At 37.1% G+C, this 24,436-nt stretch overlaps 1 protein-coding gene across 4 annotated transcripts in view; it reads left to right on the top strand.

Annotated features, from left to right (window-relative positions):
- Window positions 1-24,436, top strand: part of LOC131431017 (uncharacterized) — a 278,009-nt gene that overhangs the window by 114,304 nt on the left and 139,269 nt on the right. For 2 of the 4 annotated variants that reach the window (XM_058596472.1, XM_058596462.1), the window contains exon 2: window positions 433-877. The exons of the other annotated variants lie outside the window; for them this stretch is intronic. In XM_058596472.1, coding sequence (XP_058452455.1) covers window positions 827-877 — 51 coding nt within the window. In that variant the 5' untranslated portion in view covers window positions 433-826. The remainder of the gene's footprint in view (window positions 1-432; window positions 878-24,436) is intronic. 4 annotated transcript variants of the gene reach the window in all.

Raw genomic sequence — 24,436 nt, 5'->3', positions numbered from 1 at the left:
TTTGAGTTTGAAGTGTGTGTTTTTTTTCATTACTCTTTCGATCGCTTCTTTGGGTTGCTTTCTCCCGCACCACCCAAGCCCAGGCGCAGATTAGGTGCGAAGATTAGCCAATTCCGTAGATGGCTTCAGTGTTGTGTTTTTATAGCGGAAGTTACTTCTTCGGTTCTGTGTTGTTTTTTTTTTTTTAGTTTTATTGATAACAACCAAATGCTAATTGTGTGCTGATTGTGATTGTGGCCAGTGTGCTTAGTCGGCGGGTGCGATGGGGTTTTGAAAAACGGTTCGGCGCTTGTTTTAAATTGGCCAGTACAAATTAACATCTTCTTTCTTTTTTGCAAAACTGTTGACATCAGCCGGTAACCCAAATCCTCCGGGCCGTTTTGGAAAACCCATACCCGCAAAACAATTGACAGTTAATTCGTCTGTTTACAGTCCCGCTTCGTATGCAATAATCGCTTCGCGACGTTGTTATTATTGAGGAATTGCAACAAATAAAAGAAGAAGAAAAAAAAAACGACGGAGTTTATGATTTGCTAACATTTGCTGCCTTCCCCCGTTTTGCCGAAATTCCGAAAGGAAGAAGAATTCCACGCGTATCCAATTGTGATTGTGTCTGTTGGCGGTGATGTCAGTGCTATTGTCCTCCGACTGCTTGTTGATTTGATCGAGTGTTTATGTCAACAGGCACTCGACAGTTATCGGGAAGCTTGGTTCCAGGAATAAGAAGAAAGTTGTGCGATAATTTTATTACCCACAAGGAAAGAGGAAGTGGTTTTTCGTTTTTGGTTCTTTGTGCGGTGCAGTTCGATCAGCAGCAGAGATCAGTATGATACGCGTCAACTCGCAATCCTTCAGTCTATCCAGCACTCTGAAAAAGGTAATCTTTCTAAAGCATATATTTTTCTCGGTGTTTAGTGCATCCATCATCAAAGCAAGCCTGCGCTGCAAACGTGATTGGTTTTTGTTTGGTAAACAGTGCGGTTCCATCGGTGTGGGTTTGTTTTGTTTTTTTTTCGCAAGGCCTGCTAAGTTTTGTTTTCGTACGCCCGAACAAGACTCCGTTTGACAACATGCAAGAATGCAGTTCTTCCAGTGGGACGGGAAGAATGCATCCGTTTGTTTGCTGTGTTCAAAGTAAAAGTTTCCGTTGCAAAATCGGAAAACATATGCAAACTTCAAACAATCGCAGAGTGGTTGTCTTTGAAATTCCAATTGCCTGCCGGTTCCAATACAAGATTGATATTATTATAAAAGAATGGCATAACGAAAAATTGTGTATCTGTGAAAATCTGCATTCCTAGAAAAAAAAGACGGCTGGGTAACATCAGAGACATAACACACATCCGACAATCGTTTTTTTTTCACACTTCCAAATATCGATAATCGCACGTTTTAATTGAAAGATTTTGTGCATTTTTCAAACTTTCAATGCTTCAATTGTAGAATTGTAACGTTGTAACGGTGCCAATATAAAGCGCAAAACACGAGAGCAAAGAATTACAGAGTTGAGTAGGGTAGAAGACCGATCACGATGACCATTAACATGCAATGTTAAAAGTCATCCATAAATTCATTTGAATTTGCAAAATCTCACTGGCGTCTCGTCCTTACCTTATGATCAAAAAAGAACCGTAATTTTAATTTTAAAATTCCCGCGCTTGTCCAATCGGTAAACTTTTACTCTCTCAACGTTGGCAACACTTTTATACACATTCTGTCAATTTTTGACGCATATCGTACGATTAGTTTTTGTTTGGCGACTATACAAAGAAATGGAAAAATTTTCGTGTGGCGATTTTTATAATGGATGAAAATTTAGAACAACGTGCGTGCATCAAATTTGGTGTTGCAAATGGATTTAAGTGTTCCGAAACGTTGAAAATGTTAGAAAAGGCCTTTGGTGAATCGTGTCTAGGAAAAACACAGGCATACGAGTGGTATAAACGCTTCAAAGGTGGTCGTACAAGCTTGGATCATGATGAGATTTCTGGCCGCCCAACAACATCTGTTACAGAAGAAAACATTGAATCTGCGAAGCAAATCGTATTGCAAAATCGTTCTGTACCGATTAGAGAGATTGCTGTATTTTTGGGCATCTCTTATGGATCAGCCGAACACATTTTAACTGATGTTTTGGGTTTGAGACTCGTCGCTTCTCGGCTGGTGCCAAAAAAGCTGAATTTCATTCAAAAACAGCGTCGTGTTGATGTGGCCAAAGAGATGATTTTTGGCCAAAAACTCAACCAATATCATCAACCGAGCACCGTACTCTCCAGATATGGCCCCGTGTGACTTTTTCTTCTTCCCCAGACTCTCTGAACTTGAGCACTTTGCCTTGTGCATCGAGTTCTTGTCCATGTGTTTCTGTCTTTTCCGTACACATGAGTTAATGCACAGATTCAAAAAGAGAGGGAATTATTCAGCTCAGCTCTGAGATTTGTTGTTCTCTCTGTCAAGTTTGGTTTTGTGAGAACTTGTATGCATGCACACCTTTAGGAGAGGCTTCGTTGGTTTGTGCTTATGGTAGTTGAAAACAAATTGCTGTCTCCGGAGATGTCAGGTTCACAGATTAATCTGAGATTCACTTATTTTGAATATGTTGCACAGATTTCTGAAGTCAATGAGCCCCTAAAAATCTTCAAATTGCTTGGAAAAAACAAAGTATCCTACAGAGCGTTTTCTTGCTCAGACTGATTTTTGGTTCGCTCACAGAGATTTAAAAAAATGATGATATTATTGACAGATTTGCTGAACGTGCAGCGGATTTCTTCTGTTGTATCGATAATACGAAAAAAGTTCAATAGAAAAAAATCCCATGCAAAAAGATGTCGATATTTCATTGTATTGAAAAACACAAGCGAGTATCGATTCCTCAATATTTAGTTCTTTAGTTTTCGCAGTGCACAACCCGTAAATATTGCCACGAGACGCCACTGAAAAATTTGCAACTAATCATTTGTGGCCATCTAGGATTTCGAATTATCAATTAGGAATTTTTTGTGACAATAATTTCAATAACTTACCGTCTCGAAAATACAAATTTTAAGGCGATTTAAAAAAATATCCGCAAACCAGAACTCATCATCTTGAATTTTGGGAATTCTAAAACTATTAATTTTGAATCTCCACCCACCAAGCGTGGCAAAACAGTATCTATAGTTCCTTCAAAAAATCATGAAACAATTAAATTGACCGTCTTAAACAACATGCACAAACGTGGCTCTCTCATATTCGTCAAATAAAATACGCATGATTTCTAAACACACATAGTTAGTGCCTGTTTTACTAGCGAATAAAACGTGTCGTAAGCCCACTGTACTCAATCACTGAAAATATTCCGTGTTTCAAAGTGTCGGTTTTGCACAATTCGCTTTGTACGATGATTCGTTCAATTCTTGCAGTCTAAACTTTGCGTGCCTTTTTTGGCACTGAATTTCACCTTATTGTTCGTTCATATCAGTGTTCTTTAACTTTGTAATATTGCTTGTTGCCACCGCAGAAGCCGATCAGATTCAATCGATAACGAAATCTTATCATCGAATAATGAAGAGGCATAATATAGGAACTTGAGAGTATTTTTTTTTTTTGGAATATTAAGCCATATTGCTTTCAAGCAATAGCTCAACTGTCGTGTGTTCTTCTGCTATCTATATAAAAAAATGGAAATTATATCATAGAAAGGGGAGAAAAGACTGAAATCAAGTCATCAAGTCATTTTATGACGGGAGAAACGGCCCACATAAACCAAAACTGCTAAGCATTAGAAAACCGCCAAATTTCGGAGTTTCACATAGAAAAGCTTCATATTTTAAAGTATTTTATATTACCAATAATAAAATGGTTTCAATTTCACTTTGTTAAATTAGCGGAACTACTCTTGAGTCAGTAGAATACAAAAGACCTAGCCTCACGTCAATACTTCCAACTGTAATAATTATGTGAATGTACATTTTTCGGGGGGCATGCGGTGCCCCTATTTTTGCCACCCAATAACTTCTACATTGCTTTATCCAAACTACCCAGATTAGATTAACCACAATATTTGCTGGTAGAAGGAGATGTAAACGAATTGCTACAGGTTTGACGTTTTAGTAGAATACTTTAGTAAACTCAACAGTTTCCTACATTAGTAAGACGCCGTGCAGTGTCTCTAGTTTTTCCTTTCTTGGAATTGTACGCTTTTGGAACCTAATCACATTCGGATTGACTTTTCAACTATCAACAACTGTAAAAGAATTTACAAAAGTCATCATCATTAGGCTAGATTCAGAGTAGAATTTTATTTTTTTCGGGAATTCCCACAGATGCGCAGATGACTTCTGTAATAGTATATAAAGTTCAATTTGTTATATTAGGAGGGATTGGAACGAGATTGCATTCAAGAGCAGATTCTCATTGCGGTGGAAAAAAGGAAGGCGAAACATGAAAAATGGTGGAAGACCTGCTACGAAAAACGAATAATGGATGATGGAAGGTTTGAAACGAAAGACAGTAGACAGAAGATAATGAAAAGGCTAAAAAAAATGAACGAAGATGAAAAACAGAAACTGAGTGACGAAAAACGGAATAAAAAAGGTAGAAGACGGCGGACAATTAAAGATGTATTGGACGAAAGATGACAGATTTAAAGAAAACGAAAGGCAAAAGGCAGAAGATTGAAAATAAAGAGCAAAAACGGAACACGAAAGACAGAAAGCTAGAGATAATAGACGAAGAACGAAAGATATAAGTTACATAACTTAAGAAAAATGTTCATCAATGAAAGACCAAATGAAAATGGGAGACGAAAGATAGAAAAATGAAGGACAAAAACGTAAGGCGAACGATGGAAACCGAGAACCCGAAGACGGAATACGAAATACCGAAAGGCGGAAGATAAAATATGGAAGACGTTAAACGTTCCATTTTTTTGGGAGCATAAAGGCCTACTGTGATCATGTTTTTGTTCGAATGATTTGTTCCTACTAATCGATTAGTATTCGTACTGCTAATCCTTGACCATTTTCACCAAATTATCGATTAATTTGATTAGCTGTAAAAAAACATCAAGCTGGTACGCTAATCGAAAACAACTGATATGAAGAATAAAAGCAACTTTTGAAATTACCTTAGACTTTTTCATTCTGACAGTTAATATTTCAATCGGTTTGATTATTTTATGCTTCTACCTATCACGGTTTAGATTCTACGTTAGATCGAGTAATCTTAAAGCCAAACCTAACAGTAAAAAACAACCAAAGTGAGTAACCCTTGCCACATACCATATTTGACCAATTTGTTCCGCCAAAATGCAACTCACGTACTTCATTTCACCAACCGCGGCTTGCCAATCGCTCTGGAATCAATTGCGAACCGCAATGGACGCGCGTCGCGTCACGCCAGGCACGTCTTGGACTCAAGTCAGACAGGCAAAACCGCGATGACCCAGATTCTAACCCCCAGACTCAGACCGTCCGTAGATTCTAGGAACCACCGCACCAAAGGCGAGGCCCGCGTTTGTTTAGACTGCTTCGCTTGTCGTCCCCAATTACTCAGACCGCGAGTCACTATCGGCAAAAAACGAGAAGCCGGAGCAGATGATCGGTCGGCCACTGTTCGAAAGACGTTAGCAGATGGATTGCATCTTCTCGAGTCTCGATTGAATGGAATGCGTTTATGAAGCATGTGGAAAATTATCCGACTTGACACGCATCTCCACACGCACATGCAGTAGATACAGAGTTGAGAAGTCGTCGGGGAAGCGATTGACCCTTCTCTCGGAACACGGTTTTTGCGCGATCCCAAGTCGATCTCATCGTCGGCTGTTCGTCGAATCAACCAAAGAACCTTGGATCCCATGAGTGATGCCAATATACAATTAACCTAGTTCAGTGGTTTTTCTTTGCTCGACTTGCACGATTTGGGTTGTTTTTGCACACTATCACTTGTGGAGTTGAGTCGCATCATTCATTGGAATATGAATAGTGCTGTCAAGATGGTGCTAAAATATTTTAATGGAATGGACACGGCTTGAGAATGAAACTGGCTCTCACTGACTGTGGATCGTCGGAGTGTGCGCCAAATGCTGACGTGGAAAAATTTCGCTATGTAAGCGATCGTTTGAAATTTATGAAGCATAGTTTGTCGATTGGCTGAAAGAAACTAAATAAATCAATCGAATGAAGAAGCCAAAAATTTTCACGATCGATATCTGGTGTCTGTCGTCAATAATCCGATCTGTCAAAGTATCACACGATCGCCTTTGGAAAATTATTGGGATGTAAACTACGCGGAATCTGTTTTTCTGTTTCTGATCTTCATACGAAAACAATCTAGAGGACGTATGAAATACATCATTTAGGTCTTCAAAGGCACTTGTAGAAAGCCACGTTAAAATTTCGCTATTTTTTACGATCACTTTGGCTGAAAATTACGTCTGATTAGCAGTTAATGGTGAATCGCTAAATGGCATTACCAATTCAACATGAACTGCATTGATGAGTCGAAGACGAAACGTAGGAAAAAAAAAACTCCTCAAATGGAACCTTGTTTTGTACCAAAAACTCCTCAAATGGAACCTTGTTTTGGATCATTATTCGAAAAACGGTCCAATTTAAGTGAGAAGATTTGTAATCTTTGTAAAAAATTATTTCCATTATTTATAGTTCAACATCAGAAGCAATATCCCGTATGTAGTCAAGATAACTCAACACAGAGTTACCCGAAAGGAAAAAAATAGGAACAATGCATGTCCCCTTGAGAGTTTCACCGAATACTTAAAAACTGTTTCGAATTAGTTCACAGTACTAGGAAATAACTAAAATTTCGAATAACGCTAAATATTCCAAACATAAACAACAGAGACACTGTATACCTTCTTACAAGAGAAACATGTTTAGTACTGCTGAAGCATTCTACTGAGGTTTTAATACCATTCACATTTGGAAAATTGTTTATGTAATTGAAAAACAAAAGCAAATGCAATAACCATAATGTTGTTAAAACCAATCAACGTAAATTTTCATGAAAGGTAAAAACATGGTGGATGCATGACAAACATGGTTAAAATCGAAGTAAAGTAAATTTATATACGTATATATGTTAACTGAAGTTACTGATGATTATTGCAAAATGGTTCACAGTTCTTGTAGTCGATTCACCAATAACAAGCAACAATATATATTCCAAAACTAAATAATAGGGACACTGCATGCCTCCTTGGTGTAGAGAAGCAGGTTTCAGATTGCCAAAGCATTCATGAACATGATTCTCTAGTGTTTATTTTTGAAATAATTTGAACTGTAGTTTCAGTTATTTTCTGAATTTGGAATCAATGTTAAACAGTTTTTAACGATTCGGTGAAACTATCAAGGAGACATGCTGTGCTCCTATTTTTTCATGAAACTCTTTGTTAACCTATCTAGACCAGGGCTTGCAAATTGAAGCAACGAATATGAACGAAAGGGTTTCACCATCTGTGCTATTCACACACATTCGTATGTCAGGTAGAATTCACAGCGCAACCCAAGCCAGGAGAGCTGCTTCGTTCGTTCATTAGTTCATGAATATGCCCGCTTGCTGAGACCTATGCTTCATGAGGTTAGCATTTGATGAATGGTTCTCATATTGTAGATGCCTATGAGGAAACTAGTTTCATAACTTTTAGTTCCGATGAATGTTAATTTAAAGAACATTGCTTTTAGTGTTTCTAGGATATATACACAGTGTAAACTGCCAAGAAACAAATTGATCGTTTTGAAAATGGGCTCAAATGCAAAACTTCTGCTATAAAATGTTTAAAGTATGTTTGAAATGTGATCAAATTTGGTCTTGGAATGCGAACATTATGTTAAAAATGATTTCTGTAAACCTACTTTTTAAAAATAAACCGTAAACATTGCCTATATGACTTTGCTTCGCGTCTTGTAGCACACCGCGAGGCAAGGTCTTCTTTCTCGTACAATACTAACGAGAGCGAACCCTTCATTCCATTACATTGTCATGGATTGCTTAGTTCATTCAGGGGGACGGGTATAGCGTGATGGGTAAGTCGATGCCCTTTGACGCAGCCCACTTGGGTTCGCTCCCATCCCCGCACATAGGGTCAGAAAATTTTTCTGGCCCGAAGAGGCGAAAGACCTTAAGGTTAAAACCTCTATTTTAAAATAAAAAAAAATGAATGCTTAGTTCATGTGTTAACTGAGACTGAGAGCACAGACAGTTTACTTGGCAAGGGGAATTGGTCTGCTCAGTAGCATATACTCTCACGCATCCAGTTTCTCTCTAATATAGGTCTCTCATTCAGCTATGTTAAGCAAAGTGTTCACGGCAGATATTTTTTGTTGCTTCGTTCGTTTGAGGATTCACAATACAAGCCCAGATCTAGACTACATACGGCTTATATCTTTTGATGTTGAACTAAGAATAATCAGTTTTTGGATAGCTTGTCTGAAACATTTGCAGTGTTGGAAGCAAATTTTTCAATTATTTTTTGCCGATTTTTTTGTCAAGCTTCATTTTCAAAATAGCCCAATGGTAGAGCAGTTCTACGGATGTTCTCCCAAAAACTCATTTTTTCTTTCTATTTCAATTGATTTCTTAGCAAAAAAAAGTTCTTCTCTAATATCTGAATCTTTCAGTGCAGAATCTGATTTAATAAATTGTATTCCGATTACCATCAGTGATTTGAATACATTTCGTTTGATTGGAGTACTTCTAAAACTAAATTATATACTATCGAATTTTTTTCCGCCTTTCGTTTGGCTGCAGTACTCCATATTTCTTTCGTATTTAGTCTCACACCTCCCAGTTTTCGTCTTTCAGCATACGTTTTTCGAACTTCGCCTTTCATATTTCGCCTTCATTCTTCCAATTCTTTTGTCTTTAATTCATTATTTTTCAGTTTTCATCCGACTTTCTTCTTCCATCGTTCGTCTTTTATCTTCCATGAGGTCCTCCCGTCTTTCATCTAAAGTCTTCTATCTTGAAGTTTTCAACTCTTATCTTCCATCTTTCTTCTTCGCTCTTTCGTATAGAGAGATTTTCCTTCCACGTCTTCCATCTTTCGTCTCCTCTTTTGCATCATCTTATTTCATGTTATGCTTTTCACATTTCTCGCCTTTCACTATAGTTTGCCATCCTCTATCGTATGTATTTCGTTTCTTGATTTGGCGTACTGATCTTCCGTTATCTTTCATTTTTTTATCGACTATCTTACCTTGTTTTTAATCTTTCGTTTTCAGTTTTCCATCTTTAATCTTTCGTTTTTCGTCTTCCGTCATTCGTCGTTTGTCACAGGTCCTTCGTTTTCTACCTTCCATCTTAGAACTTCCGTCTTCCATTTCCGTCTTCTATTTTTCTTTTTTCATCTTTCGTCTATCTTTGCGCCTTTCGTCTTCCATATTTCGTCTTTCGTTTCTTGTTTTTCATCTTCCGTTTTCAGTTTTCCATGTTTCAGTTTTCGTCTCCCGTCATTCGTCATTTGTCTCATGTTCTTCCATCCTTCGTCTAGGAATCAATCTGTCTTCTTCCCATCGTTTTGATTAATTTTGCTTTCATCTTCTACGTTGCGTCTCCCGTCTCTTGTTTTTTTCTTCTTTACTTTCCTGTCTCTCGTTTTTCGGCATTCATCTATTGTCTCATAATCTTTCTCATTTTTCGTCTTTCGTTTTCTCACCTTTCACTTTTTGTTTTCCGTTTTTCATGTTTTGTCTTCTGTCCCTCGTCTTATACTTTTTGCTTTCTATTTTTGTCCGTCATCTTCTATTTTTTCGTCTCCATTTCATCTGCCATCATTTATTTTTCAACTTGTATATCCATAATTTATTGACTTCCATGTTTTCGTCTGCTATCATTCGTCTTCCAACGACTTCTCACTTTTAATTTTCTGTCTCGTTTTTCGGCATTCATCTTTTGTCTTGTAATCTTTATCATTCTTCGTCTTTCGTTTTCTCACCTTTCACTTTTTGTTTTCCGTTTTTCATTTTTTGTCTTCTGTCCCTCGTCTTATACCTTTCGCCTTCTATTTTTGTCCGTCATCTTCTATTTTTTCGTCTCCATTTCATCTGTCATCATTTATTTTTCACCTTGTATATCTACAATTTGTTGTTTTCCATGTTTTGGTTCTACGTCTTTCGTCGTTTATCTGTTTGTTCGTTTGACTGAACACTAAACAATTAAAAAAAAAACGAGCGAGCCGTCTGAATGGTTTGCTTTGAACGCCATTATTTCGATCGATATTCAGAAATAAATTTTAATCTTCGTTAGGACGTACGACGTGGTTCCAATCAAATCTTTGATAAAAGTGGGTGGGTAATGTCAGGGACATAACTGTATGACGTGAATACGAATAAAACTTCAAATACCTTAAATCATTCTCATAAGTTGATATATAGTATGTGAATTGTGAATAAGTTTTTCTCTTTAATACTCGTTAAAGCCAAACATTTTCGTTCTTGGGTTATTTGTGGTTATTTCATACTACTGCAAATTTAATCATAAATTGCTGATCATATTCCTGATAACATGAAGAATAAATTCTGTTGTTGGGCTAAATACAATAAGAGATAAGATAAGATAAGATAAGATAAGATAGACAACATCTATTTGAGTTTACGTCAAGCTTCATTCGTTTCATGCAGAATATTGATATTTTATTGTTCTTGCAATCTTGCAATGCCAAGTATTAAAAATAGTTTCACTATCAAAGTTTCTTTTGTTTTTAATATCCGTGATTTATCGGTAGAGGCCAGTAATTTTGTTTATTTAGAGTCACTGGTGAAATAATATCGGGAATCACAGTCACAATTTCTTCAGTTGCATTCACTTTTAAATTTCACTATTCGCATCACAAAGCCCTGTCTGAATAAAAGTTCCTGTTAAAGTCGAGTTACTAATTGAATCGATGTTAATAAAAAAGCTAACCTACGACTAATCGATTACAAAATAATCGATGACTTGTAAAAAATCAGACATTACCAAGCGTAGCTTCATAGCTACTGGACAAAACAGTGCAGAGAAGCTACTTGGAACCTTTGATATTTGTACTGTTTATCAATACCTTTTAAATTCTTCAATCCATATTCAATCATCGGTCTAGTTTACTTTTCTATCATTTAGACATTCAACATTTGTTGCATATCTTTGTAACTTGATAATTTCTAAACATACTTCTAAATATGTATTATATAGAACTCAAATTATGATTATGATTGACTCCCAGCAATTTTTTGCCGCCAATGGAATTTCAATAAATTTCGCTCTTCATGACTTCATTTCGGACAACAGATAACTAATCGGAATTCCGCTGTCCGCCCCTAATCAAAGTCGGATGCCGATCGAAACTAGATGATCCCGGTTCTCAGAAACAAACATCTGCAAAACAAAACAAAAAATGAAACTTATTTTTTTTTCAAAAAAACCAGTTCCAGAAGCCAGTTGAGGTTGCGATCATAATCATCATTATCTCGATGCCTGCTCGCGTTCCAAACTTCAAGCCCATCCTGGTCTGTTCCGGTCTGGTCTGATCTCGTCGGGCAGATCGGTCGGTCCCAGTCGCCTCTGGACAGCTGGTTTTTATTATCCCTCTTCTGTCGTTGGGGCGCTGCCGTCCCTACGATTCGCTCAAGGCCAAATACTTGAATTTTTTTAGCAAAATCCAGACCAACGATTCCTGAGCGGCAGTGATGCCACACATCTGCGTTGGATTCGAAATCGGATTGGATGAAAATCGGACGGAAAACGTGTATGCTTTTATTGCGGCGATCAAAATTATGTTTACAGCGCAGTGTAGTGGTTGGAATTGTGCAAAAGGTGATGGATTTCCGATGTAAAATGTTTCGGTCCACGGATATTCGAAAAAAATAAACGAACCGGAATGTGAGGGTTGTAAATTTCACAACCAAAATAAAAAAATAGTACCGGAAAATCCCAGCTTTCGGGTTGTTAAATTTTACGCAACCGGTCATCGGTCGTACTTTGATGTTGGCAAACATTAAAGATTTATTAGGGGACGAGTATGGCCTGCTTTGATTAGATGATAGCCGTTCACGCGGCCAACTGGGGTTCGATTCCCAATCTCCTCACAAAGACATTTATGATTAAAATTTGCCAGTTCGACCTTGATTTCGTCAAACATTCCAACCAGGCTGCTTATCAGTCACGATGCCACGGTCTGTGATAAATTGTTGTCCAACTACGTCTTCGTTATCAGATCACACCGAATCACACATTTACTCGCATGTTTTCCGTTGGACATCGATTCGTCATTGTAGTGCGCCCCAATCGAACTCCGATAGGCGCCTATCAAATTGCAATGTTGGTAAATAAAAAAAAACGAAATAGAAACATCACATTCCACATTGGGGCAAGGCAGTGATGAATTGAGCGCAGTCACATGCTTTGCACATGCTCTAGACAAGTGTTGACAGCTAACAACATCCCTCAGAACGTGTTTTACCGAAATCGAAGTAGGCTTCTCTGAACAAAAAAAAACAAAACCTTCGGAAGTGGCGCCAGTGCGTAAAAGTGCTAAAAGCAATTCCTCTTGTACTTGTACACTAGCCCTCCTTTCAAGGTAATATTTATGAGTGCATCCAAAAAGGTAGGCTTTTAATTTTCCCAAAAAAAAAATGAATTAGACACGGTTGCTGTTTCGTTTGTTTTGTTCCGACTCATCTTTCCTCCTTCCTCCCCGCAGAGCGAGAGCAGCTGAAACGGCGTCATAAGCCAAAAAACGGTTTCCCAGCAACAGGTATCGAGTGTGCTCTAACAACAACGGCGAAGAAGCAGAAGAATTCCGAGAACCGAAACCTACCATCCAATGACATGAGAATCGAGAAGTTAAATCTTACTGCGCTGACTAGCTGACTAGAGAGAGAGAGAGAAAATGTGTGTGTGATTCGGATGGATCTGTTTCACACAACAGCACCAGAGGAGTATCATCGGATGCGGGATGCGGGTTCGGGGTGTATGTCACAAAAACTTGACACTATCGATTCGAGCGATCTCCTCCAAACTGTGTAAAAAGATTTTCGATCCGACAATGAAGCAGCCTAGCATGTCATGCGGGCTCTGTTGTCCGATTAGACCGAGGACCGCATTTTCGGGTTGTCGAAAAATTAATATCTGTGCCTCCGTAGAAGTCGTGATCCGAATGAGAAAAGATGATCGCTGTCTGTTTCATTGTTGATTTTGACTCTTTCAAAGGTAGTAAGCTTCTTATTGAGTTATGATTTTTTTCCCAGCAAAATTGTTGAACCTGCTACTTAGTGCAGTGATTTCGAATTAATATTATTGGATTATGCTCTTGAGGTTACAAGTTCGGTAGGGTATTTATTTACTCGTTGCAGACGGATTGAAAATTGAAACCGACTTCTGTGGAACTGAAAACTACGATAAATAAATGTCCGTGATAATTCAGTTTGACGAGAATGATTATGCTGTAAAATAAGACTTGGAAGAACCAGAAAGTGATACGTTTCAATTTTTTTATATCAGAAAATGACTTGTTAAGCTCTAATGGATAGCAGAAATATGAATATGAATATGAGAAAATATAGAAATAAATAATGAAACATTGGAAATAAACACATAGCAGAATAATTGAGAAAAAGAACATAATAAATAATTCATTGTAAAAAATACGTATAAGTAATGATGTGGAGGTTGAAAATACTATGGGATAAGAATTATAACAATTGAGAAAAATTAACAGGGATAGTGAAACACAGATAACGAAAGAGGAAACAGGTAAGCAAAACTGTGACAGGTAAACGAAAATTAGGAAACAATTACTACAGTGCAAAGAACTTATAAAACAAGAGAGAAAACGAGGAATAGGTTATGTCAAAAACATAACCGGATAACGTGAATAAAATAGATCAATAGTTCAAGTTTTTCGGTGCGATAGAGCAGTAAAACCTTGATTTACCATATTACTGAATTTAGACCTGGAACTAAATCGTAATTAGTCTAGACCCCAGAATCTTAAACTGGCCCGGCAATATGTCCATGTCCAGACACAGTGCATTTCCAGGTTCAAGGTCTAGAACTAGAACTCCCAAATTCTGGGTCTTAATCAATAATATGGTAGGTTTAAGCTCAAGATCAGGATCTGGACATTAACCAGTGTTATGGATGGATTCTTCACGAAATCTGAACTCTGGACCTGGAACCTGAAACTGGAGCCTTGATTCGAGAACTGAATTCTAGACGTGCTTTTTGAAACTTATTTCCGGAAGTGAATTAAGAATCTGGATTCTGGACTTGGATATTGGAAGCTGGAGTTGAATTTCGAACCTGGATTCGGAGCTTTGATTCGGGAACTGAATTCTAGACATGGATGCTGAAACCAATTTTTGGAAGTGAATTAAGAATCTGGATTCTGGACTTGGATGCTGGAACTGAATTCTGAACGCGGATTCTAAAACTGAATACTCAACCAGAATTCCCAAATTGAATTCTCAATCAGAATTCCGGAAATGGATTACAGAGCTGAATTTGAACCAGGATTCGTAGCCTTGATTTTGAAACTGAATTATATACCTGGATTTTGAAACTAATTTTTGTAATTGAATTAAGAATCTAGATTCTGAAATGGGGGTACCGGAACTGAATTCTGAACGTGGATTCTAGAGTTGAGTTCCCAAGCAGAGTTCCGAAACTGAATTTTCAATCAGAACTCTGGACCTGGATTCTTGAGCTGAGTTTGGAACATTTACTCGTAGCCTTGATTCGGGAACTGAATTCTAGACCTGGATTTTGAAACTAATTTTTGGAAGTGAGTAAAGAATCTGCATTCTGGACATGGATGCTGGAACTGAGTTCTGAACACGGATTCTAGAACGGAGTTCTCAACCAGAATTCTGAAACTGAATTCTCAATCAGAATTTTGGAACTGAATTCTTAATCAAATTGGATTCCAGAGCTGAATTTGGAACTTAAAGCTTTGATTCGGGATCTGAATGCTAGACTTGGGTTTTGAAAATTATTTTCAGAAGTGAATTGCGAACCTGGATTCCAACCTTGGATGCTAGAACTAAATTTTGAACATGAATTCGAGAACTGAATTCTTATCCCGAATTCTGAAACTGAATTCTCATTCAGAATTCTAGGACTGAGTTCTTAGACAGAATTCTGGATCTGAGTTCTTAAAAGGAATTCTGACCTGGATTTCGAAGCTGAATTTTGATTCTGTATTCAGAGCCTCGATTCTGGAACTGAATTTTAGACCTGAATTCTGAAACTGGTTTTTTAACCTGGAATTCTAAATTAAGTTTCTGAAGCTAATTAAGCTCCTGGACTTGGATGCTGGAACTGAATTCTGAACATGAATTCTAGAACTCAATTCTCATCGAAAATTCTGAATCTGGAAGTCTCTTGAATTGAGCTCTGGTTTCTGGTTTCTGGAATTCAATTCAAGCTCGGATTTCTGGACCTGGATTCTGCACTTGAAATAGTCCTAAGATTCGATTCATGGACCTGGATTCTGAATATGAATTTGGAACCTGAATCCGGAGCTTCGATTCTGGAACTGAATTTAAGACTTGAACTCTGGACTGATTTTGGAAACTGGAATTCTAAATAAAGTTTCGGAAAGTAATTAAGAACCTGGATTCTGGGCTTGGATGCTGAAACTGCATTCTAAACATGGATTCTAGAACTCAATTCTCATCCAGAATTATGAACCTGGTACTGATTTCTTGAATCGAGTTTGAAATTGAGCTCTTCAAATGGATTCTGGAATTGAATTCAAGATTCGGATCATGGAGCCACACAGTTCGAAAAATTCTTGTGATTTTACATCTTATCAGATGTACATAAATGGAGCGTCATATTTCACACAAATTTATATTCAAGAACATGTAAAATTGTGTGATTTGAAAATTACATGGCGTTAAAACAAAAGGAATAAAAATCAAAAGATCAACAGCAACAACGCGACTTGAACCGAAAAAACATTAGATCACACAAAGCACACCAGTTAGTCGACTGAACCACAGAAGCACTTATCTGATTGGCGGGTAAATCGTGCATATAAATTCATACAGTCTCACTTACTAACCGAGTGCACATTACACTCGGAATCAATAAATTTCTGTACGAATGGAACATTGCGTCATTTGAGAAGTTAAGTAGTTATAAATTGCATCGTTTGTAGAATTATGTCACCTGTAAAATTCATAATTTTTTTCTGTGCAGGTTTAAAATTTAGTTAAAGAATTCGTCTCTAGAATTCCGATTCAAGATTCAGTTCCAGAATTCATTTGCAGAGTTCAATTTCTATACTCAGTTCAAGAATTCAGTTTCAGATTCAGAATTCATGTTCATAATCCAGGTCCAGGCGCGTATAAAGAGGGGGGTTCAACCCCCCCCCCCCCCCCTTGAAACTCAAGAAATTATTAGGGGAGACAGGGGCTAGACGGGACACGGGGTTAAACTGGACAGCTTAAATATCTTAAAACCTGCAATTATTTCGATTCATGGATTGACTTTGTAAACGGGCTTAGATAACGAGGTAGAGATGACTTGGGTAAAAACCCAATAATGGATGTTTTTATAAATTTCTAAAAAGTGACTGACTCTCTCCTATATTATAAAAAAAACCTTGAAAAATTTTTTCTTGGTGCGCATCTGTGCAGGTCTAAAATTCAGATTAAGAGTACAGTTGCAGAATTCATTTAAAGATATTTTCAAAATTTCATTCCTAGTTTCGAGATCAAGAATTCAGGTTCAAAAATCAGTTTCAAAACCCAGATATAGCATTCAGTTCCCGAAACCTGGCCTCGAATCCAGGTACCAAATTCATCTCTGAAAAGCAGGACCAGAATTCTAATTGAGAATTTAGTTCTCGAATTCGTGTTCAGAATTCAGTTCCAGCATCCAAGTCCGAAGTCCAGGTTTGAAATTCACCTTCAAAAACTAGTTTCAAAAAAAGTCTAAAATTCAACTCCAGAATTTAAAAATCAGCTTCAAAATCCAGGTCTAAATAAAATTCAGTTCCAGAATCATGGCTTCGAATCCAGATTCCAAACTCAGCTCCGAAATCCAGGTGTTCTAAATCCACGTCCAGATTTCTGGTTGAGAATTCAGTTCCATAATTCTGGTTGATATTACTGTTCTTTAATTCTGGTCGAGAGTTCAGTTTTTAAATTCTGGATGAGATTTGTCATGTTCAGAACTATGTTTGACCATTCAAGTCCAGAATCCAGATTCTGAATGCGCTTCCACAAATTAGTTGCAAAATTCAGATGTAGAATACAGTTACCGAATCAAGGCTCCGAATCCAGGTTGAGAACTCAGTACTTCTACTCAGGTCCAGAATCCAGTACTAGAATTCTTACTAAGAATTCAGCTCTAAAATTCTGATATCGAATTCAGTTCTAGCATTCTGGTTCAGAATTCATTTGTGGAATTCTGGCTGATAATTCTGTTCTTGAATTTATGTTCAGAATTCAGTTTCAGCATTCATGTTCAAAACTCAGGTTCTTAATTCACTTCCAAACTCAAAAATTAGTTTCAAAATCCAGGTTCCAAACTCAGCTCTGGAATGCCAGGCCCAAAATTCAAAATTCAATTCCAGAATTCTGGTTGAAAACTCCGTGTTTCAAATTCAGTTCTAGATTCCGTGTTCAAAATTAGGCTCTAGAATTTGTGTGCAAGTTTTAGTTCCAGAATTCTGTTCAAAAGTTAATTTTTGTTGGTAAAAATATGATCAAGGAAAAGAAGAGGAAAGTGCAACCGTAAAATATGAAAAAGGTGCATTTGAAAAATTAAATTTTTAATAGGTCGTAGGAAAGATAATTTGGGAAAAAGGAAATTACGAAGAAAAGCTAAATCAATTATATAAAAGAATAGAAAATTGGAAGGAGATAATAGAAATTTTTGCTTAAATAAGAAAAGATCAACGGTTTCACTTTTTCTGTACCATTTAATTCCACCATTTCACTGTCACGTTATTACACTTTCACAAAAAATAGTAAGAAAAGATAAAAAATAGTAAGAAAAGTTAAAAAATAATACCTGAAAAGATAATAAGAGTAGGATAAAAAAGTATGGAATGAAAAATAAACAATGCGAAATCGATTGGTCGAATAAAAAAAAACATCTGAACAAGATGATAGCAAACTGAAATTGTTTTTGAATAACCGAATAAAAGACATTAGGAACAGGATTCCAAACTGAAAGACATGGTGAATGAAAAAACACTCGAGAATAAGTAAAACATTGCATAAACACAATAACAATTGGCAAATAAAAAATGAGAAACATTAAAAAAGAAATTGAAACAAATCAAAAGAACGAACGAATAAGTAATAAGATATTGATACTAGATAATAAGATAATTAGACAACATTGGAAATTGAAATAAGTAGCTTGAAATAAGAAATAAGGAATTCGAAACAGAACACAGGATATAAATGAAAATTATGTAAAAAAGTCTGGAAATATAAGAAAATGAAGCAGAAAACTTGGCAGTAGCAAATCAAAATCGAAAAATTCATATTAGTTGGGCACTCTAACAAAAAACAAATACTTTTCCAATAGTCAGAAAAAAATCGAAAAATCAAGAATTAAATAAAAAATGAAGCATTACTGAACAATACTAACATTTACGATCCCAGAGTACTACCATAGTGAAATCGATGATTTTTTTTACCAAGATCAAACATCATTATGAATCATCGAACAGTGGATTTGCTTATCTGAGCTAAGATTTCGTTCAAATTCGTCGCACAGCTGCTAAACACTACGACGACCGTGACATTTCGATGCATTGCTATTGGAGCACACTTCACACCTTATTTGCACATTTCATTCCGGCTCCAGTGGCCGAATCTGATCGGCACAATCTCGAATCATATTCGCACGGTAATAAATTTCGGTTTTATGATCCTACTATCCTGGCCGGGGCAGACCTCCAAGGTGAGCATTTGATTTGATACACCGCTTGGGGACACATTCACAAAACCAGATCACCGCCAACGCCGGCACCGTCAGGCTGTGTGCGAGTCATGTTTCTTTCCCGGATGATGATCGTATCTTTTCAACGAAAAGAAAAAAAAACTAATAATAATAAAACAAACGCTCCAACTCGACCACGTAAAACCATTAGGGGCTAATATCTCTAATTACGATCATAAAGCGATTTTTCCTTCTGCCCTCTCTCGGAACGAGGGAGACGTGAAATAGGACCCCGTTTTTTTTTTCTTCATCTGAATCTGACCGGAGGACAATGCTAATCAAGAGCTTCTCGACACGACCGTCATCATCGGATCGGTTGAAGTACCGGCATCGACCGAGCAAAAGTTGCGACGGTTGGCGTAATTCTACCCCCTTTCCTTGCATTTCCAAGGAAATGATCGAGCATGCCGAAATCGACTGAAATCCGAGTCAAGCTGGCTTTTCTCTTGAATTCGGCTGTTTCCTACTTCGTCCGGGGCTCGTAGCCGGTGCTGGAAAATATGTTTTGATTTGCATATTTTTCGCACTCGAGATCACTACCGCTCGGATCACTACTGTTGGCACGTACAATGAAACGATCGTGGCTTCTCGCGAGCCGTCAGGAAGAAGCGCATGGGAAGTGAGGTGGTGAAACCGTCTTACATCACCGGAGTTGGTTCAGAGGAAATACTTGAAATAATACCGGCCATTGATGGAAGGTCGATTGGTTCACTTTTTTTTTTCAAGAGTATGAGACGAACAAACGATTAATTTAGGGCGGAATGTGTTCAAGTATTTGATTTGTGCGTTGACTGTCACAGGGAAGTAATCGATGGCTTTTTATCGTGCTATTGTACGTCCAAAACAAACGGAGGAAAAGGTTTTTGTACCTGAGCACAAAACCATACTTTTTAAATAACAAAAAATGAACAACGAAAAGGCACAACCAACATTGAGTTAGCTTCAATTGGGCGCCTCGAATTGATTGATTATCCCCCTTTTTTCGATTCCAACCTGTTCAAGCGAAAGAGAAAAGCACTCAAGATTCGGGTCAACCAATTTTTTCCCATGTTATTATTCCTATTACCACATACCTCTCACTCTCTCTCGCTCGATCGGAAATTCAATTAGGCAAATCATTGTTTTCCTACTGTCTGTTCCCGTTGTCCGTTCGCTTCGCGTAAAATCAAAATTACACAGAAATAATTACCGGTTCGCTGACATAACCTCGAAATCATTTTCCATACATCACGCGCTGCAACAGAAATAGCAGCAGCAGCAGGCGGGTGTGAAAATACTTTGACAGGCAGGCAAGGCCTGCTATGATGCATCGTTGCGCGCGGGTTTGGGGTGGGAGGTTGGAACCTAATCATCCTAATGCTGAGGAGTCCTCGTCATGCCATTTCTCAGCATATTTTTACCCGGCAGTTCCGCCGACAGCGCACATGGCTAATCATAATGATAGTAATTTGGGTTCCACCAGCTTCCCCCGTCGTCTCCGCCCCGATCGATGACCGTACGGAGTACGCGGTACGGTCGCGAAAGGTCAAATCGCGTTCGGTTTTATCTATCCTCTTCTTCTCGCGTCGTCCGTGCGCTCCGATGTGGGGAGTGGCTTTTGTCTTTGATTTATGGATTCCTTCCCCAAACGTTGGACGGTCGGACGCGGGCGGGGGTCATTATTTTCAAACGAACCAACTCTACTGCGAATTGCGTCAAAATAGCAAACGAGCGCTATAAAGTTTGCTCAAATTTCAAATATTTACCCTATCGGCAACTTGGAATCGCACTGACCGCTTTCGTAATTCGCCTTTGGGCGACGATTCGTGCGACATGTCGATCTACCGCCTGCTTTGCTGCGCTCTGCCTTGGAATGGAACAGATGAGGGTGTGTTCGCATCGCATTTCTAAGTCGCAGCCTGCTTAGATCGGCGGAATGGTTGCAGATTTTACTGTCATTGTTTATTTGCCTTTTTTTACCTTCTAGCATTTTTTATTTATTTACCGACGAGTTTTGGTCCGGTGTTCGGAAATTGTTGGGGCGAATGTGATTAAGGTGGTAAATAAATACCCCCGGTTCAGTATAAACTTCGCGATCTTCAGGCTACCAACCGAATATGAGCTCATCGTGGCATTTTATTCTTGGCGGTTCGAGTTTAAGTTGATGAAATAGAATTGATAAGCAGAGCTCTTGGACGCGCAGAAAATATTGACTTTATCATTGACTTATCAGCACTTTTTTTCTTTTATATTTACAGGTAATTTGAACTGCTCATTTTTGATCATTTCCGGTTAAACGTAATACTGTAAGTAAATGATATATTGGAAGCGAAAGCCAATTTTCTAATTCCATGATTTTTTAATCCCATAATTTTTTTTTCGTTTCGTGAATATTTCATTTAGCTAAATACTACAAAAACATTTTATATTTATCCCATACCAATATCACAAGCTCTTATTGTTGATAGCTTTATTGTATTTTTGATTGACTTGCAACTAACTATCGTTTGCCTTTCTCTATAGAAAGGTATTAGAGTTGCTGGAAAAACCGACTATCGAACGAAGTTTGTAGATATCATGACTACGACTTCGGGTTTCGGAGATATAATGGTATAAATGACGTAACCGACAAAATGCGTTGTTTTTACCGTTCTAATATATATTTTTTCGGATTGCCTCTAATTTCTTGAAGCGCTAGTGTTCAAAAGTTTAAGAACCTTGGAAAAAGTCCCCTTGGAAATTTTAGCGAAATCGGGTATGGGTAAGGGGTGCTGCCCGGTGGTTAAGGTTTGAAATTTTCGATCTTGAAAAATCATCATGAGATTTCCGAAATCGAAAATTTCTTTTTGATGCTAAAAGTCTTGAAATCGCATGAAACGTCTAGATGTAGTGTTATAAAAAAAAAATGTTTAAAAAAAATGAACTTTCGGGGCTTAGAAAATTTTTGAGATTAAAAAAAATCTCCCAGAAAGTTGATTTAAAAAAACAATTTTTTCGAGAAGACACTAAATTTCGACGTTTCATGCAATTCCTAGACTTTTGGCATCAATTTTTTTTCGATTGGGGAAATTTCAAGTAAATTATTTTATTTTAACCAAATGTCTTCCAAAATTCATTAAACATCGTGATCTGGTGTTATCTCGTTAAAACATTGTTAGAAAAAAAAAAAATATTTTGAGATTTCTGAAATCGAAAAAAAAACATTTTTGATAACAAATTTCCTCGAAATGCATGAAACGATAAACATGAACTTAGAGAATAGATAAAAAAATAGTTGGTAATTAGTTACCATAATTTCGAATTTGTTGCTCTTTTTTTAAAAACTTTTCAAGTACTCCGCTAAGTTCATATGAAGTTAACGATGCAAGAAATAAGAATAAAAACAAATCCAAACCCAGTGGATAATTTGTTGACAATAAGTTGCTAATTAGTTACGGTAATTTAGATTTCGTGGCACAATTTTTTTGATTTTTTTTTCAAGTTCTTCGCTATGTTCATATGAAGTTAACTAAGCATCCCTCCTAAATAAGAATTAAAGCTTTCGAAAACCAGTGGATAATTTGTTACTTATTAGTTGCTAATTAGTTACGGTAACTTTGAATATGTTGCTCAATTTGCTGCTTATTTGGGAGGATTGCTTCGTTAACTTCATATGAACTTAGCGAAGCACTCAAAAACAATTTTTATAAAATTGAGCCACAAATTCGATACTATCGTAACTAATTAGCAACAAATTATGCTCCTGTTCCGCGTTATCATCGGTGATAGTTGCTTTGCTTCATGTTCATCACGAAACGTCAAAATCTAGTGTTATCTCAAAAAATTCTTTTTGAAAAAAATCTATAGTTTTTCAAGTGTTTCGGGATAACACCGGATCTCGGACGCTTCGTGCATTTCTAAAACAAAAGAAGAACACCGAATAACTTGGAAAAATCTCAGTACAAAACCGCGTAACCTTTTCCCAAAAAAAAAAACATAAAAAACAAAAAAAAATTCTAAAAAACAATCAAAATTCAAACTGATTTTTTTTTGTCACTTTTTCACCATTCTTTAACATTTTTCTTTGAATCAAAAACACTGAACTTATTGTAAAAAATTATGAAAAAAATGTCGCAGCACCCCCGGCGCATGTGAAAACACCAGATCGCCAGTCATTCTTTTCGTGGTAATTTTTGAAATAATTGCTTGCCCAATAATTTTGAAATCCTTCGATGTTTTAGTGTATGACGATGTTTTTTCTCGAGTTTTCCAATGGTTTTCAAAAATTGTATAAACAATTATGATAAAATTTTGTTCAATTGGTTTAGGTTCACTGTATTATCTGTGAAAGTTTCATTTAAAGTAACGAAAATTTCAATTTTCTTTAAAACATTTTCCATTTTTCTTTTAAATAACGGATCAGGGTCATTTCGCCGAAAGACGTTTCACCGAAAGTTGTTCCACCGAAAGCCATTCCGCTGATGTTTTATTGTATAAGGATTTTTTTCCTGATTCTCCCAATTGTTTTCAAAAGTTGTATAAAATAATTATGATAAAATTTTGTACAATAAAATCACTGTAAAAGTCTGTATAAGTTTCATTCAAAGTAACGAAATTCTCAATTTTCTATAAAACATTTTCCATTTTTCTTTTAAATCACGAATCAGGATTATTTCGCCGAAACCCGTTTTGTCGAAAGCCGTTTTACCGAAAACCTTTTCGCCGAAAGTCGTTTCGCTGAAAGACGTTTCGCCGAAAGTTGTTCCACCGAAACCCATTCCGCCGATGTTTTATTGTATGAGGATTTTTTTCCTGATTCTCCTAAGTGTTTTCAAAAGTTGTATTAAATAATTATGATAAAATTTCATACAATTTCTTTTAGGTTCACTGTATTATCTAAGAAAATTTCATTCTAAGTAACGAAAATTTCCATTTTCTTAAAAAAAAATTTCCATTTTTTATTTTTCTTTTAAATCACTAATCAGGGTCATTGCGCCGAAAGCCTTTTCACCGAAAGCCGTTTCGCCGAAAGTCGTTCCACCGAAAGCCGTTTCGCTGAAAGCCGTTTCGCTAAAATCCGTTTTACCGAAAGCCATTTCATCGAAAGCCGAAACAGGGTCATTTCACTGAAAGCCGTTCCACCGAAAGTCGTTCCACCGTAAGCCGTTCCACCGATGGTTTATTGAAGGATGATTTTTTTACCGGATTTTTCCAATAGTTTTAAAATAAAAAAAAAATATGATGAAATTTTATACAATTGGTTTAGATACATTGTTTTATCTGTGAAAGTTTCATTCAGCGATTAAAACATTCTTTTTCCAATAACTCTAGGATACATTTTTCAGTTTCTTTAAGCCACGTATCAGGGTTCTTTCGCCGAAAGCCGTTTCGTTGCATGTTTCGCCGAAAGCCGTTTCGCCGAAAGCTGTTTCATTGAGAGCCATTTCACCGAAAGCCACTTCACCGAAAGCCACTTCACCGAAAGCCGTTTCGCCTAACGATGTTTTACTGGAAAACTTTTCGCTGAAAGCCGTTT

Source organism: Malaya genurostris, chromosome 1, assembly GCF_030247185.1.
Source record: "Malaya genurostris strain Urasoe2022 chromosome 1, Malgen_1.1, whole genome shotgun sequence".
Lineage (NCBI taxonomy): Eukaryota > Metazoa > Arthropoda > Insecta > Diptera > Culicidae > Malaya > Malaya genurostris.
This window is presented reverse-complemented; position numbering and strand designations above follow the sequence as displayed.